This window comes from Motacilla alba, chromosome 12 (assembly GCF_015832195.1).
Source record: "Motacilla alba alba isolate MOTALB_02 chromosome 12, Motacilla_alba_V1.0_pri, whole genome shotgun sequence".
Lineage (NCBI taxonomy): Eukaryota > Metazoa > Chordata > Aves > Passeriformes > Motacillidae > Motacilla > Motacilla alba.
Window position 1 is genome coordinate 2,387,100 of NC_052027.1, and position 16,621 is coordinate 2,403,720.

At 43.7% G+C, this 16,621-nt stretch overlaps 1 protein-coding gene across 5 annotated transcripts in view; it reads right to left on the reverse strand.

The window, feature by feature from the left end:
* The window catches only part of LOC119706080 (contactin-6-like), a 125,833-nt gene that overhangs the window by 12,131 nt on the left and 97,081 nt on the right, over window positions 1-16,621 (reverse strand). For 4 of the 5 annotated variants that reach the window (XM_038149253.1, XM_038149252.1, XM_038149249.1 and 1 more), the window contains 5 exons: window positions 6,301-6,428; window positions 4,068-4,243; window positions 3,593-3,710; window positions 2,626-2,784; window positions 2,384-2,533 (listed from right to left, as the gene is read on the reverse strand). In XM_038149253.1, the coding sequence (XP_038005181.1) occupies window positions 2,384-2,533; window positions 2,626-2,784; window positions 3,593-3,710; window positions 4,068-4,243; window positions 6,301-6,428 (731 nt within the window). The remainder of the gene's footprint in view (window positions 1-2,383; window positions 2,534-2,625; window positions 2,785-3,592; window positions 3,711-4,067; window positions 4,244-6,300; window positions 6,429-16,621) is intronic. The other variant, XM_038149251.1, reaches the window with a different exon arrangement.

Genomic DNA, 16,621 nt, shown 5'->3' on the forward strand with positions numbered 1-16,621 from the left:
CTGGGCTCTTCTGGAGGGTTTCACAGAGCTGCTCATTTTTGTCACTCACAGTCAGTGTCTTTGGGCACATCAGAGGCAAACAATCCCAGACTGACAAGAACTGCATGGAAACAGCAAAACAAACTTTCAAGCCTGGTGTTTCACTGTTTCATGAACCAAGTGATGCTCAATTAGCTCATGTGTTAAATGTGTTTGGTACTTGCTACATTTGCATGGGGAAAATTTTGTGCTGCAGCTCAGCAGAGCCTCAACTGGGTCAGAGTTGAGAAACAGATGAAAATTTACAGCTGAGTGCACCAACAGAGGCTCAATTAATTCTCAGCTCCATTTTAATGAAACGAACAGTGGCTCATTTGCATTCACAAATCTACTAATGCTCAGATTTTAGCTGGTAAAATAGTTATTACAACAGCAGAGCTCAAATCCACCCTTTCCTGGCCAGGTATTTGCTGCCCACACTGCCCTGCTGATTTCAGGTTCCTATTCTGACTAAAAAATTAAAGAAGCTGATATTGTCCCACTGCACTGCAATGTTTTGAGACAGGGATTTACAGCAGTGAAGGAGTTAAGCAGCTAAAATCCTGAAGTGAGTCTTTCTGCCTCTTTTGTCAAACTTCAGGCAGAGCTACACTGTAGAGAAATAATCTTCCTTGTGTTATTGCCATGATAAATAACAATAATTTTATTGTTTCTTTCTCCTCCTTGCCCCAGCCTTGTGAATCCCTCTAATAAATAAATAAATAAAAGCTTTAAAAGATGAAAGCTTTCACTGCCTGTCTAGTTTTGAATATCCCACTTTACAAAGCCCCACGGTGGTAACAGCAACAAAAACCTTCTCAAGATTGATTTGGTCTTTGTGATCAATGATGTAATGGAGAATATTCATTTGAGATACTCTGCTGGGAAATTTAAAAAATTTGACCTCCTCTGGAAGGTGCTGGGGTTGGAACTAGATGGTCTTTAAGGTCCCTACCAATCCAAACCATTCTGGGATTCTATTCCCATAAAAAAATGGATTCCACATTCTAAAATAAATATATTTTCTACTGTATAATGTACAATACTGTATTTTGAGTTCTGTCCTGAAATGCAGCTTGCCAAACTTCGGAGCTTGGCAAATGAGATAAACAGAGAAGAGAAAGTGGATTGTAAAAGCTGCTTCCATTTTACTGCTTTCCATCCCATAAACACTGATTTTATGGGTGGGAGACAGTTGATAAGCAGGGGGCTGGAAGGAACATAAAGGTTTTGGCTGCAAATAAATTGTACCAAACTGAGCAGGTCAGAGGACTGACAGTGTTGGTCACCCAAGAATGAGGCGGCTTCCCCTGAGGTGCCAAGTCCCAGAAGATGAATGAGTAAAGGTCAGACAGACAGACAGACAGAAAGGATTCCACTCTGGAGTCAGTAGAAGCTGTTGGTTTCACTGGGCTTTGGATGCTGTCATTTATCTCCTCCAATATCCAGAGTTAAAATTATCCCGCTCCTCCTGCTGCTCAGGTATCAAACACCTCTGCAGCCAAGGGACATTCAGAGAGTGGAGTTACCATTCCACGTGCAAGTGCCTGAGCAGGGCAAAAACTTGGATTTAATTGGGAGAACAAAAATTGTTCTGCCCAATTGCTTGAGTGAAAGGTTGGTTGGGACACATCAAAGGGAGGAACATAGGCCAACTCCAGCTTTTATCATGGAATGCCAGGATGGTTTGGGTTGGAAGGGACCTTAGAGCCTATCCAGTCCCACCACCTTCCACTATCCTGGTTTCTTGTGCAGGCTGCCCTAGAACAGAGGCTGGGCAGAGTCACAGAATAAAGCAGGGATTTATCCAAAGCATCTCCTCCATGGATCCACCTTGGGCAGCACAAGAGCCCAGCCAGGGCTGCCCCCAAGAGGAACCCAAATGGTCCCAAAATGCACGAGCGCTCCCGGGGTCTCTGCCTTGGCTCAGCTCTGCTCCATTTGCACCTTGCAGTTCATTGTCCCGTTCCAGCTTTAGCCCAGGCACTCCCACCCTGCTTGTTTTTCTCTCTGCAGCCCACGCTGTTTGTGCTCCTGGGCTGAGCTTTGGATCATTTGTCCTTGGTGCCCAGCTGGAGCAGGAATTGTTTTGTCTCCCTGCTCTGTGCACAGAGCTCACCATCCCCTGATAGGAAGCTCAGACCCGCACACTAAAGCAGCACAGAATGTGAAAAATAGAAAACCTAAAACCTGAGGCATCAATCCCAGGCTGCTCCAAGTCCCATCCAGTTACAGGTTCTCGTGGAACACTTTGGATCCCTGCCTGTGGAATTGGGTAAATAACCCTGTAGGAATGAGTGGCTCTGCTGCAATGAAATTCCCACAGCTGAGAGCTGGAAAAACCTGGCAGGAAGCAGGGCCTTACCTGCTGCTTTGGTTTTCAGGAGAGCTGATGGCCTGCTGGGCTCCCCGATCCCAACGCTGTTGCTGGCGACCACGCGGAACTCGTACTCAACCCAGGGGCTTAAATCCACCACGGTGGCCTTGTGAGTCCTGCCATTAATGACCTCAGGAGCTGAAGGCAAACATGACACCAGCAGTGGGTTTTCGAGGTAATTACTGGTATGTACTAAATAAAAATTCCAAGGCAAGTCCCACATTGCTCACCTGTGGCGACCGCCTGCCATCCCACCGAGAAGGGAGTCCTGGTCTGGACACTGTAGATCTGCACTGGGCTGTTGTTATCTGCTCCAGGCTTCCAGGATAACCCAGCAGTTGTGCTAGAAACATGTTCAACTTTAACATCTTCTGGTGGACCTGGAGGGCCTGACACGATCAGCATTTTAAGAGGAAGGTATTGGGAAGAGAAGATTCACCGCTGGAATGGGTTGGGCAACTCTTACTTTCTCAAGTCAGAGGAATTATTCATGAAGCTGCAGTGTCATAAAAGCTGCACAATCCCTAAATGATGGCTCCATGCCTGGATTACATTTTTATGAGTCAGGAAAATTAATGTCTTGATGTCACTAACATGAAAACTACAAACAAAGGAATGATTTCTTCTTTGTGTCTGACAAAGAAAGGCACCCAGTGTTGTCTTTTGTTGAACCACTGAACAGTCTGAGAATTCCTACTGAATTCAATCAAAACTGAGGTTCAGAAGGAATGCAGGAAGGTGCACTACACAGATTTCTGATTTCTCCTAGGGTTTACAGACCTGCTCCCGTGACAGCATTTCCTCACTGCTGGCAGTAAAAAGCTGAGCTAGAAAATACTATTTCATATTATCTCCAAACAGGGGAAAGGAATGAGATATTTTGATTTTCCCAGCCTGCACTGTGACCCAGAGATGCCTGAAGCAAATAACAACACTGCTGAGATTAGAGGATTTCCCTCCCATCTGTGTAGCCCAAAATTTTTGCCAAAGACACCAGGGCAGAACTGCAGAGGTTCTCCTGGGTTGGCTGAACACCAGGATCATGCTGGCCACAATTCTGGGGCCAAGAGTTCTCTATTGAGATGTGTAATTGACATCCTAGGAGCTGTTTAAACAAAGCTGATGTTGTTTAATTCCTCTAGAAGATTTAATTCCTAATTCCTCTAGAAGACATGTGTGTCTCCCTTACAGACATACCTCTCACAATTATATCTGCTGCTGCAGATTGACTGTCTAAAGAAGTTTGCACCATGCACACATATTTCCCAGAATGATGCAGCTGAATATTTCTTATCATCAAATCCCCAGCAGATTCCTGGAGAGATAAAAAAAAAAGAAGAAAAAAAAAAGAACAAAGTAAACTAATCACTCACAACATGCTTCCCATACTGGGCATTTTTATAAATTGCTCAATATTAATACAAAATTCAGCTTTTAAATTAAAATATTCATAGCTATCATCAGTTTCTTTCGTGGGGACATTTTTATTATGGCTTCACAAATAACTCAAGCGCCTTTATGAAATTTAGGGAAGAAAAATAAATGTTTGCAGCCCTTGTAAAGAAACAGTGATTTGCCAGGCCTATAAACAGCGAGGGAGGAATTATGACAAACATTCGTGTCGTGTGAAGACTGTGGCAAAGAGTTTCATTAAGGAGTTTGGGAAACTCACCCTTCCAATCCTTTCAAAGTGATGGATTCCTCTGCTCAAATCAATCCTCTGGCCATTGAACGACCACGAGAACCCCACGTCCAGGGAGGGGTCGTGGGACACCTGGCATGGCAGGACAATGCTCTCTCCAACTGTTACATCTGTGTCCAGGGGGGGAATAGTGATGACAGTCCTTTCTGAGGAGACAAAAAAATTTACATCTTTTTAATTAAAATGCTTATAAAAATAGCAGTTATTGAAGGAGGTTTGTACCGTTCGGGAAAGGATTTCAAACTGGCCCGAATGTTCTGTAATAAAGGGAATTCTCTCTAATACAGGGATGATTTTAGACCACTCCTATGGCAGTACCACGACCATTGTGGGCCTGAGAGTGAGCAGATGTGAGAGGAGCACCCTAAATTAATTTATATTTATATTAGGAACACCCTAAATTATGCTACTTCATGAAGCCCATAATCAGTAGCTATGATTCCAGTCAAAAGCTACAGACTTCTCTTAAAAACATGCCCCTGGTTCTCCAAACTTGAAGAATTCTCCTGGCCAAAAACTGCAGCAAAAGCAAAATTGCTGCTCATCTCCACTTACTTTAGACATCGCCATCCTTAATCTGTATTAATGTCAGCAGTAGTTTACTCCACAGCACTACTCAAGTTACATCTTCAAAGACCTTCCCAGGCAGGAAAATTATTTATTTGATCATTTTTAACCCATTACATCGAGACCCAAACTTGCAGCTCTTATGAGGGGAAGAATCAGCTCGCTGAAGGGGAAAGAAGTGGGTTTATATGGCTTCACGTTTGTTGATGTGACTGGCAGACAGATTAGAGATAACAACCACTTTGTTGTAAGCAATTCCCTTGGATAAAGCTTTTGTGCATGCAAGTGTTATAAAGTGGTGAGAATTTAGACACATGTAGAAAATGAGAGCGGAATCACTTCAACAATATTAATATGATCTGAAAATAATGTGAGAGGAGGAGAAGGAAATGTGCACGAGCTGGGTTAGTTCAATGCTCCTCACAGCTTAACTCCAGAATTTAGGTGATTCTTAAATCACAGAATTCTGGAAAGGTTTGGGTTGGAAAGGAACTTAAACCCCATCCAGTGCCACCCCTGCCATGGCAGGGACACCTTCCGCTGCCCCAGGGTGCTCCAACCTGGCCTTGGACACCTCTGTCATCATAAGAAATCTCCTTTATTATTGGCCTGAAGCTGTTTACCGACACCAAATAAATCTTGGAAACTGTCCTTTTGGGAATTACACTGGCTTTGGGCATGAGGTGAGTTTTTTAGCAGTGCTAACAAAAAATAAATTAATTTATTATTGTATTCCCATCCTCTTGCACTTCCTGTTGTATTCTGCTCATCCCCACTAATGCAGCATGTTCACTTGGGTGTTATTTTTTACTTCTTTTATGGGCTTGTCTTCAAAACTTCTATCTCAAATACTTTTAAAAGCTTCTTAAAAGCTCTTGGTTCTGCCTTATCCATCTATCTTGCTTAGCAACAGCAAACATGCATTATATGGCAAATCCCATTCCAGGGGAGAAAAGAGGGGAGATGTGAGTGCTGGAGGTGTAAAAAAGACTTCTCCCACAAAGAATAAACAACTCAATGAGCAGCAATAAACTTAATTTGCACATTAGCCATGCTTTCCCAAGTTCTGACATTTCAGTTGAAAATAATGCTGAAGCAATGAGGCCTATAATTGAACAGCCCAAACTTCTCCAGAGGGGAAACAAAAACAAATGTTCCCTGCAAACAAGATCATTTTTATACCGTGTTGTTACTTGGTGTTTTAATAAACTTCATAAATGCCAAACAAAATAAGGGTTTTTTTTCATGTTTTAATGGGATTTTCCCATACTGCCACAATGTATGGGACGTGTGAAAGGGGGAGAACCTAAATGAGGTCAGAGCTGCAGAAACCCTGAAGTTCTTGGTGTTTCCATTGCTGGCTGTGCTGCAGCCCCATCTCAGGTCTCACTCTGAGCTGTATCAGTGCCAATTGCTCTGTCAGAAGGTGAATATTGAAAAGATTTTTGCCAGATCTTGCAAAGTTAAGGAGGAGGTCGCGCTGCAGGCTACAGCACCATTCTGATACTGCTGAAAAGAAGGATATTAAAATAAATCTTTAAAATTAAAATAAAATAGTTACAAATTCAGAGAATCTTGGGTTGGAAGGGTTTTAAAAGCTCATCTCAGTCCACAGAAGAAGGAAATACTGAAATACCTTTCACAATCAGGTTCCCTGAGTTTCTGGCACTTCCAAACTGGTTTGTGGCTACACAGGTGTAAGCCCCAGCATCCAGCTTGGAGATGTTGGAGATCCTGAGGCTGCCATCCTCCAGGAGCAGCACCCTGGGGAAAAACAAACAAAATGGAATCCCAGAATCCCAGAATGGCTTGGGTTGGATGGATCGTAAAGCTCATCCCACCCCTGCCATGGACAGGGACACCTTGCACCATCCCAGGCTGTCCCAAGCCCTGTCCAACCTGGCCTTGGGCACTCCCAGGGATGGGGAATCCACGACTTTCCTGGGCCACAATAGAAAAATAGAAATAAAAGAGACATCTGGCAGAAACAGTAACAGAAATGCAACGCTACTTTTAATATTTAAATGTTTCCATTATGATTTTTTCTCTTCCACAGCAAGGTGGATCTGTGTTAACCAATTTTCACCTCTTCTGCTTATTAATTTCTATATTAGAAATGTTTTCTTGGCAAACTGGGGTTGATCATTCACTTTTTGAAGTGACTTTCTTACAGCAAAATCTGGAATCTCAAGAAAAAGTCAAAAGACTCAACTTGCTTCATACTTGTGTTTTATTTTACCATGGTTTTGTTGGTTTTTAGGTTTTTTTTTTTTACAGATCCCAGTGCTCCTAAGCCAAGCTAAGGTTGTGTGTGAGCCCAGCTGCCCGTGGAGCTCTGTCAGGATTATTAAAAGATATTATCAGACTGGCTGAGATGCTCAAATGCCACCTCACAAGCCAAGGAGCCAAATCAAATCCATCACTGTCTCACGGGGCCCTCAAACCACCCTGGAGTCACTGAGTTGTTTGTGTCAGTTTGCAGAGAATTGGGGGAATTGCATTTAATGGTAATTTCAGGACCACTCCTGGGTTTTATGGAAAAAATTAATCTTTAGGCTTGTTCATATTTTATTTTTTCATGTCATTGAGGTGCTTTGGGATGTAGGTCAGGACAAGGATTGGATATGATTTCCTGGGATAAGCTGTCACTGTGCCTGGCACCCTTCTGCTGTCACATGCAAGGGCAGGACTTCAGGATTTTGGGGATTTTCTACAGAATCACACAGAACACACATCTAAAACTAGAGGATTTTCAAATCACAGCTGAATTAGCAATGAACTTTAGCACAGAAGATATTATTCTGTAATATTGTGTGGGTTTTTTTCCTCAGTTCTTCAACATTCACCTGGTAAATGTGGAAATTGAAAAAAAATATTGGGAGTTTAGAAGAAATTTAAGATATGAAGGTCCTGGAAGTTTCATAAAAATGGGGTCAGGGTTCCTGACCTCCTCTTGCACCTCCTCTTGCCACTAAGCTCAGTCCTCAACAGGCATCAGAGAATCTGCACCCAAATGCCACATTTCCTTACACTCAAAAAAATCCAGTGTGAGCCACAACTCCACAGGAAGCCAGGCTCCATTCACTCACAGCAGCACTGCATCATTTTTTATATCCCTCATTTAATTGACATTTAACTCTAATACAAGGCTCCTTTCATAAAATAGAAAATATCTAATTCATGCATCACAGCTTGGGTATTTAATATTTATTACTAACAACATAAGATTGGGTGATGTACTGAATTATTAAAGGAAATGAACAATCACAAGAGCAGAAGTTGGAGCTGGCAGCAGCATCAGAACCATTAAACACACACAAAAAACCCATCACAGTGTGTTTCTGTTTCCCATTCTGGCATTTGTACATTTGTAACTGCAAGTGGAACACACATCAGACCTTGTCCTGCTCCTGTGACACCCTCCCAACAGCTCAGCTGGGAAGGAGAAGCACTAAACCTGGATTTCTGGTGATCTTCTGGCTTATATCCCCCTAATCTCATCTGTCCCACCCTCACCTGACCTTTCCCTCCACCGAGATCAGCTCCTGAGCAGGGCAGGGTGGGTTTGGGACCAGGACAAGCAGAGATGTCCCCGTGGTGCTGCTGCCACTGGGGTGTGCAGCTGGGAGGGGAAGGGATTTGGGCTTGAGTGGAAAAATCTTTGTTTCCTTGGCAATAATCACCAGGTGCTGCAGCAGCTCTGGGTTTGCCACTTGTGGCACAGTGAGGAGATAAGTTCAGGTTTAATAATCCACCGTACTGAACAGGAACAGAGCAAAATAGGAAATGTCCCCTCCTCAGAGCAGAGATGGGTCAGCTGAAGGGTATTGTCTGGAGAAGGAAGGGTGAATGTAGTTGTGCCAGGGGGGTTCAGGCTGGATTTTAGGGCAAGGTTCTTCCCCAGAGGGTGCTGGAACTGCCCAGGCTCCCCAGGGAATAGGCACAGAGGCTGCCAGAGCTCCAGGAGGGTTTGGAAAACCCTCCCAGGGATGCCCAAGGTGGGATTTGGGGTGTCTGGGCAGGGCCAGGAGCTGGATCTTGGCGCCTGGGGCAGCGTTTCTGATCCTTGTGGGTCCCTTCCAAAGCAGGATATTCCATGATTCTGAGATCCCATGAACTGAGCTGGTGTCACAGCTGTGCATCAACACAGGAGCCCTGGGTGCTCTCCCTCACACACCTGTGACTGTTCCAAAGGCAGCTTTGAGCATGAAGAAACACTTCCAAGTATTCCCCTTCTGCCTCTGCAATATTTTTTGCCTTAATGATGCTTTTCTTCCCATCAGCTTGCACCAACCACCAGAAAAACTGCTGGTGATAAAATAGGGGATGCAATCGAGTGGCTGGGTAACATATGGTGTTCATCAAACAGGATCCAAAGAGATTCCAGTGTGAATCAGCAAATGTTCATAAATTGGGCACCTGAATAATGATTCATAACAAGCCACCTCACTGTCTTTCTCTCCATCAAATATTGATGACCTGTTACTTTTACTGCAGTTGCACCTAAAAGCTCTTAGGTGCAAATTAAAATCCAGAAGTGGCATAAAGCAAAAAAAAAAAAAAAGAAAAAAAAAAAAAAAGACAATCTTCAACCCCAAAAGCTTCAATGTAGGTAAATACACAGGAAAAAAAACAGTCAGTAAAATACAGAATAGCAAAGGGGAGAAGCTTTGAAAACTCCATCTTAGCCCCTGTGGATTCTGGTTGCAGCTTTTCCACTGAAGTTTGGCCATGCCTCAGATTTTTCATCCCTGTATTCTTCATGATGAATTGAGACCTTGATAATTCCCTTCTCTCTCATTTAGCCACTGAGAGGGGTTTGTACCCACTCAGGAGCTGACAGTGTCACGTTTGATCTGAAGAAATGCTGTTCTGAAACAATATTTCAATGGCTGGGCAGGCTGAGGACGGAATGGTTCTTTTAATGGATCAAAAAGGAGCTTAGCAGAGAGAAAATCTGCTAAATAAAAGCTCCTGAGTTGTTTGAAACAGGTCACGCTACCTAACAACAATTAGAGCGAGCAGTAAATAAGACACTCAGGCAGAATTTGTGTAAGAGCACAAAGGACTCCAGAGTAATTAGTTTAGTGGGGAAAGGAATGAAAAAAAAAATGTTTAAAAAAGTGAGAAATTTCCAGCTGTCCTGAGGTCTGTGTGAGGAGAGGGATGGGAAGACAGAGCACAGCAGAAAACCAAGATGCTGCATTTCAAATGCAAGAAGAAAAACAACAGCACCCTGTGAAATGCTGCCCCAGGTGCCAGGAACAGCAAAGTTGCCCTGAACTCCCTCAGAGCCACGACTTTGTGCCGTGGGTGGGTTCACCTTGTCCTCTCCCATTTCTGTCCCAAATCAGGGAGCTGTGATGCAGAAGGCCATGGGAATATTGCCTTTAATGGGCTTTGGATCAAGCTCTGACAAATGGTTTAAAAAAGAAGCTGTGAAAGGCACGTCTCACCTGCTGAAAGGCTAGCAGGAAACCATTCCTTTTCACAACATTTGAGGCTGTGTGAAGGCTATAGATAATAATTCTTAGCAGCTGCATCAAAAGACAAGGTAATTCCAAGTGCTGCGAGGAGACAGAAAAGTTTAACTTGTCCAACACAATGCAAGGAGAATATTTTGTCTGCCAGGAAAACTGGACTTCTCTCAATAAGTAAATAAGTGCCTGTCAAAGGCCCAAAAGCACAAGGTGTGAAGCAGATCTGATAAATGCAGCACTGTGACAGAAGGAGAAGGAAGAACTCAGGACCCAGCTGAGTTCACAAAGCTCTGAGGCACCAAGGGATTGCTTAAGCCCAGCCTAACCCTAGGCTGGCATTTCTGATTTACAAAATGCTTAAATCCTGATCAGAGTCCTGCTTTTTCCTGTGCTCCTGCCTGGTGCTACCTCTGGGTGAGCAGCTCAATTAAACCAAGGTGCTGTGAGCAAAAGAGGAGATGAAAATCCTCTTCTGGCTATTCATGCAAAGTTCCTGCACACCAGGGCAAGCTGGGAATACACAGAAATATTCTTCCATATAGAATTGTGGAATGGTTGGTGTTGGAAGGGACCTTAAAGATCATCCAGCTCCATGGGCAGGGTCACCTCCCACTGTCCCAGGTTGCTCCCAGCCCTGTCCAGCCTGGCCTTGGGCACTGCCAGGGATCCAGGGGCAGCCCCAGCTGCTCTGGGCACCCTGTGCCAGTGCTTTGTCACCAGCAGTGTAAAATATTTCTTCCTCATTCCTAATCTAACCCGACCCTCTTTTACTATAAACCCATCAGATATAAATATTGAAATTCCCCTCTGAGTGACTCCATCAGGAGATGAGATGAGCACCGTGTGCAGGGAGGGAAAACAAACAGCTTCCCCGGGACCTGCTGGAGTCAGAGCTCCGTGTGATGTTCAAAAAGAAGAGTCTGCAAAGTTTGTGCAGGAGCCAGAGGCTGTGGGGAAGAGGTGAGAGCTCATTAAAATTGTCACACATACTTTTTAAGTAAAGAACTTGAGAAATCAAGCAGGGATGATAGGTACAGCTTTTAATTAACCAGGCCAAACAAACCATCTCCGAACGTGTTGTCTCGTGTGAACAAAAGATTGTTGATGGCTATTTGCTTTGATCTTAAGAGCATGAAAGAATAATATGCATTTAACAAGGCTGATAGAAGAAATAAAATCTGAGAAAAGAAAGAGGTGTCAAGTCATTAGATTTAAAAGTGCAGCAGGGGTAGCTTTGTGCATTGCTGCATTGTTCAACCAATCTGTTTTTGGGAGAGGGGGATGTTAATTCATGGATATGAAATGCATGGATTCAAACAGCAAAGGACTTTGAAATCCCCATCAAAATCTTGAGCTGGATCCGTGTAAAACTGGGTGGATTCTGCAGCTTTCAGCACTGCCAGAAGGGCAGCTCTCCCTTCGAGGGTGTAATTCTTTTCCAAATAAAGTAACCCTGGTACTTTGTTAAGATTCCCTCTCCTTGTCTCCTGTCTGCCTCTCACATCTGACACCTCCCAGCGTTATTGAAGCCTCATCACGGCACTGTGCTGATAAAGAGAGAGGAATCCGGATCTGATGAAATCAGAGGCAAAGTAATTTTTATTATCTGAGAAATCCTATTTGAAACCATGTCTGCTCAGCCTCCCTTTGCTGCTCAGGAGCAAACCCCCTCTTTATTTCCAGGCTGTGCAAAGATATATTGTTTATAAATTTCTCCAGACATGCTGCCAGACACTGAGACAATATCTGACTCCTCTAATTTTACCAAGATTGAGGAGGAGCAGCAGAGGCTGCATTAAAAACTACAAAGGGAAGTGAGTGAGGGGCAGAAGGATGAGCACAACTCCCAAACGACTCGGAATTAGCAGTGATTTATGCAGATGGAAATGTGAGCAAAGTTTGGCTGAGTGAATGACTTGTCCCTGCTGCTGACAGCCCTGGTATTTTTGAAAAGGTCCCACCGAATCCCATCTGAGATCTGACTGTCTGTATCATATGTTAATGATCTTTGTACCTGTTTATTCTATTCTGAGCATAATTTGTATGCTAATGGTGTTGCCATTTAATAAACTGCGCTTAAAAGATTTTCCTTATCTGCATGCTGATATAAATGAGCTTCAGGGTTGACTGACAATTAACTGGAAATCAAATAAATGTCATTATAATCTTTTAACTATTTGGATCAAAACAAAATTACACAATCCAGCTGAATGGTCTTATTAAAATATTGTAGAAAAGAATATTATTAGAAGTTATTAAACGTGACACTAGAACTCTTCCATCCTATTTCTTAAAATTCTCCCCTCTTCCCAAAAATAGAATTATTTTTGCATCAAATCCCTGCAATTGGGACCACAAATATTTATTTATGGAAATATATACAGCCATCTGAACTGAGCTGTACTTCATCATACAGATTCCAGAGAAAACACAGAATTTTCAGGAGCTGCTGCTGCCTTTAACATAAAATAGCAAAAATTGTTTTGCCCTGTCTGTAACACACTCAAGGATTAAATGTGAGGCAGATGTTCCTCTGTGATGGCCAAAGAAAAAAAGTGACAAAAGCACCCAAATGTGCCCAAATGTCTTGTAGTGACACATCCCAGAGCTGGCAGCCAGGGAATACTGGGCAACAGCACCTCTGTGTGCATGGGAAAGAAACGCAGAAAAGGAGCAGAATTGCCAAATAAAACAGCTGCCAGTTTCTTTATCTTCCAAGTTCTGCTGGTTTTATGAAATCTTTCTCAACTCCACTACATCAGACAAAAGCTCTTCCAGTGCAGGATGGGATGTCCACACTGCCACTATTCTAATCCCACCATTAATCATCATTTTTATAATCCAGACACTATCAGGAGCTCTGACTCAGCCCTTCACACAACTAAATTCACTCCAGATGTAAAACTGAGCCCTTAATATGGAATTTAAGTAGAATTTAACCAGTACAGAAGGCCCTGGATTGCCCTCTGCGTGGGAGTTTCATTCACTTGCAGGAAGCTGCCTCCCTCTCTCCTTGTCAGAACACATTTCAGAAGCACAAGAACAATAAAACCTGCTTGTAACCTTAAAAAATTCTGTCCAGACAACAAGCAGCTGACCCCAGCATGGCCCTGCTTGGATTTCAGAAAGCCTGGAATAGAATCAGAGACCAACCTCCCCCCAAATGGAATCAGAGAATGCCAGGGTGGTTTGGAGTGGAAGGGACATTAAAGCTCATCCCATTCCACCTCTGCCATGGGCAGGGACACATCCCACTATCCCAGGGTGCTCCAAACCCCACCCAGCCAGGTTCACCACCTCTAATTTCTTGTGCCTGTTGGTTGGGCTCCCCATGGACCTGCAGGAAACCTGGGGCAATCCTCCCTGGGCTGGCGAGTTTAATCCCAGTTTGAGTGACAATGATGGGGACTGGGTGTGGTTCACTGAAGCCCCAGACCCACATCCTTGCATTGAAAGTTCCTGTCTTTTTGATGTCTCAGTCACATTCTGTCACTTGTGTGTGTCCCTTCAGCTTTTCCTTTCCTCTTCCAGAGTTCCCTTTCACTGAAAATCTGAGAAGATTTTTAGCTCTCGTGGAAAAGGAGCAATGAAAGAGCAACATTCCTTTTGCTCCCAAAATCCCACGGCTAAACCAGAGCTGTTTGGGGCCTCCTACAGGTCTTTCATGCTGGCCACACATCAGCACCTTTTCCAAGGTGCTTTCATTCACATGACTCTTCCCACTCCAAATGACCCCAGAAATCCCTCCCTGGAAGATTCTTTGTCATGCCTGGAAATTCCCTCCCTTATATCACCTTCCCAACACACCTCGATCTCTTCCCTCTAATGTCACACTTTCTTTGAGAACTCTGGGGATCACAATCTTTGATTTGGTGCCTGTGCAGAAAATCTGGTGCATTTTTTTCCAAATTTGGTGTATGTCTTCCAAATTTGGAGCATGTTTTCCAAATTTGGTGCATGTTTTCCAAATTTGGTGCACGTTTTCCAAATTTGGTGCATATTTTCCAAATCTGGAGCACATTTTCCAAATTTGGTGTGAATTTTCCAAATGTGGAGCATCTTTTCCAAATTTGGTGTATGTTTTCCAAATGTGGAGCATGTTTTCCAAATTTGGTGCAGGTTTTCCACCCCACACTGCCATTTTGGATGCTGCAGCAATACCCACAGCAGCAACGATGTACGTGGCAGCACAACTTGGACTGGAAGAGAAGCACAGAAGGTAGAATTCTCTCATTACTTTTTTCCCTGCAAACTCCTAATTAGGAATCTTGATTCCCAGCCTGCTCAATGGAAAAAAATCCAATGAGATTATCTGGCTTTGGATGGAATCCTGAACATCCATCAGAAAATGTGCTTGGAGCAGGGACAGGACACGAGCTGGAAGGGGGAGAGGGCACAGCACTGACACTCACTGGGGTTTGGATTATTGCAATTCCTTGTGACAGGGAAGAGTGACATTTCCTGGGACATCTCAGCATGCAGGACAGCCCCTTGGAAAAGCTCCCCTTAACAGGGCTGCTGTGACTTGAGTGAGAACAATTTCAAATTGCATTAGAGAGGTGTCCTGCCGAGGGGAGTTGTAATAAATCCTCTTTTTCACGTGACAACATCTGCTTCATGTACTTCCTCCATGCTCCCGTTATCTGGTGTGCTAAACACTGGCACTGAGCACTCAGCAGTGCAGGGTGAAATTAGGTTTGTTGGCTTGTTCCCTTGTGAAACTCTCCAAGAAGAGAGAAAAGAAAGGAAAAACCCTTTTCTCCTGCCTTCCCCTGCACCAACGTCCTCTGGCTGCTGCCTGGGTCAGGTAGCAATGGGGGTCCCCTCCTGCCTCCTCCTCACTCTGCAGTGCCTTGACTTCAAATGGAAACAGAACAGAGGGAGAAGAAAGGGGAGAAACAAAGGAAAATAAGATAAAGAAGGAAAAATAAAGTATTTCCTTTTTTTCTTCCCATCATCTGTGCTCATTCTTCCTTCTCCTTATCTCCCTCCTCATCTTTCAGTCAAATTTTACATTCCCCTGCCTTCACTCTCAGCGTGGGGAACAAGAATAAAATAACCAGAAAGATGGAGAAGAAGGAAAGACTGAAGGCACTTCAGGAGAGTTTGGGGTGTTTTCTGACAACCCTTGGGTTGTAAAACTTCTCTTCTGCCAACATCACCCGCTCTGGTGATTCCTGTGGCTGCTCCATGTGTGATGTCCCTCCCAGATCCAGTGGCACTGTTCAGGGGGCAGCACTGGAAAATGCCTACAACCAACACCAAAACCAGACAAACTTCCCTGCTGACAGCAAATAAATCCAAATAAATCCTCAGTAAATACGTTGGAACTGCCTCTCTCAGTTCTCAGCAGTTCCTTTCTCTTTTCTGTCTGAAACCAGGACCACTGTGGTGCCAGCACTGGGTATTTTTAGCTAGAAGATGCTTCCTGCAGCTCTCAGCATTCCCTGGGGAATGGTGTGATGGTGGGGTTCGTCTGGTTAGCACCAAATGTGCTGTGACACTGGGGTTTCAGAGATAAAAACCACTTCTAAACAGCAACCCCAGGTTTTGTAGGAGTTTTCACGCCTTAAAGAGTAACTTCAGACCAAACACTGGAAGCAGACAGGTAAATCTGTGCTTTTGATTCCTGTCAATCTGTTTGTAAGCAAGGAATGGAGCTGAAGTGATTCACCAAATTTAGCAGAGGGGGAATCAATCCCATTGGTTCTCCAGGCAAAAGTGGGATTTCATCAACAGATAAGCTTAATTTGTATTCGTGTTGACTTTCAGCAGTGGTGTCTGAGATAGCTGGAATTGCTCTGATTGCTGATGCCCACACTTCAAGTGCTCTATTTAAATACTAAAATAGGAAATGAACTTCTTTACAAGCACACAGACACTGATAAGACAGAAGGGTTAAGGCATCTCATCAAAGCTATGCAAAACTCCTCGTGGTGGAAAAGCAAGGAGGATAAAAACAGAGACACACTTAATCCAGGCTTCAAAAACCAGACTTAAAAAATAAAATAATAGTAAAATTAATATCCCAGTGCTATTCACCCAACTGCATTGCATAGAAAGCTGGGAATAGAACAGTAAGTTCTGGAATATCATAAAAAAATAGATTTTATATGGAACTTTGCACCTGCATGCAAATATCTGGGGCGTTTTATGTGCAAGCAGTGGGTGAGGAAAGCAGGGTGGTTTGCAGCACTAAGCAGCCTGACTCCTCTTTGCCTGTGCCACTCATCTGCTTTGACTTCAAGGCAGTTTTGGCTTTTTTCAGACACTGTAGACGGATTTTATTCCCTCAGCTTTGCTCATCTAAGTTTGGTGTCTCATTTGAGAGGGAGGCACCTGCCAAGAACAAGTAAATAACTCCCTTGGGCTGCATATTGACTTCAGCTAAAGAATAGTCAAGTGCCATCAATCTCCTCCTTTGTTAGCAGGCTTGTGCAAATTTTAGAATTTTCTATCCATTTGGTCTTGATTCCT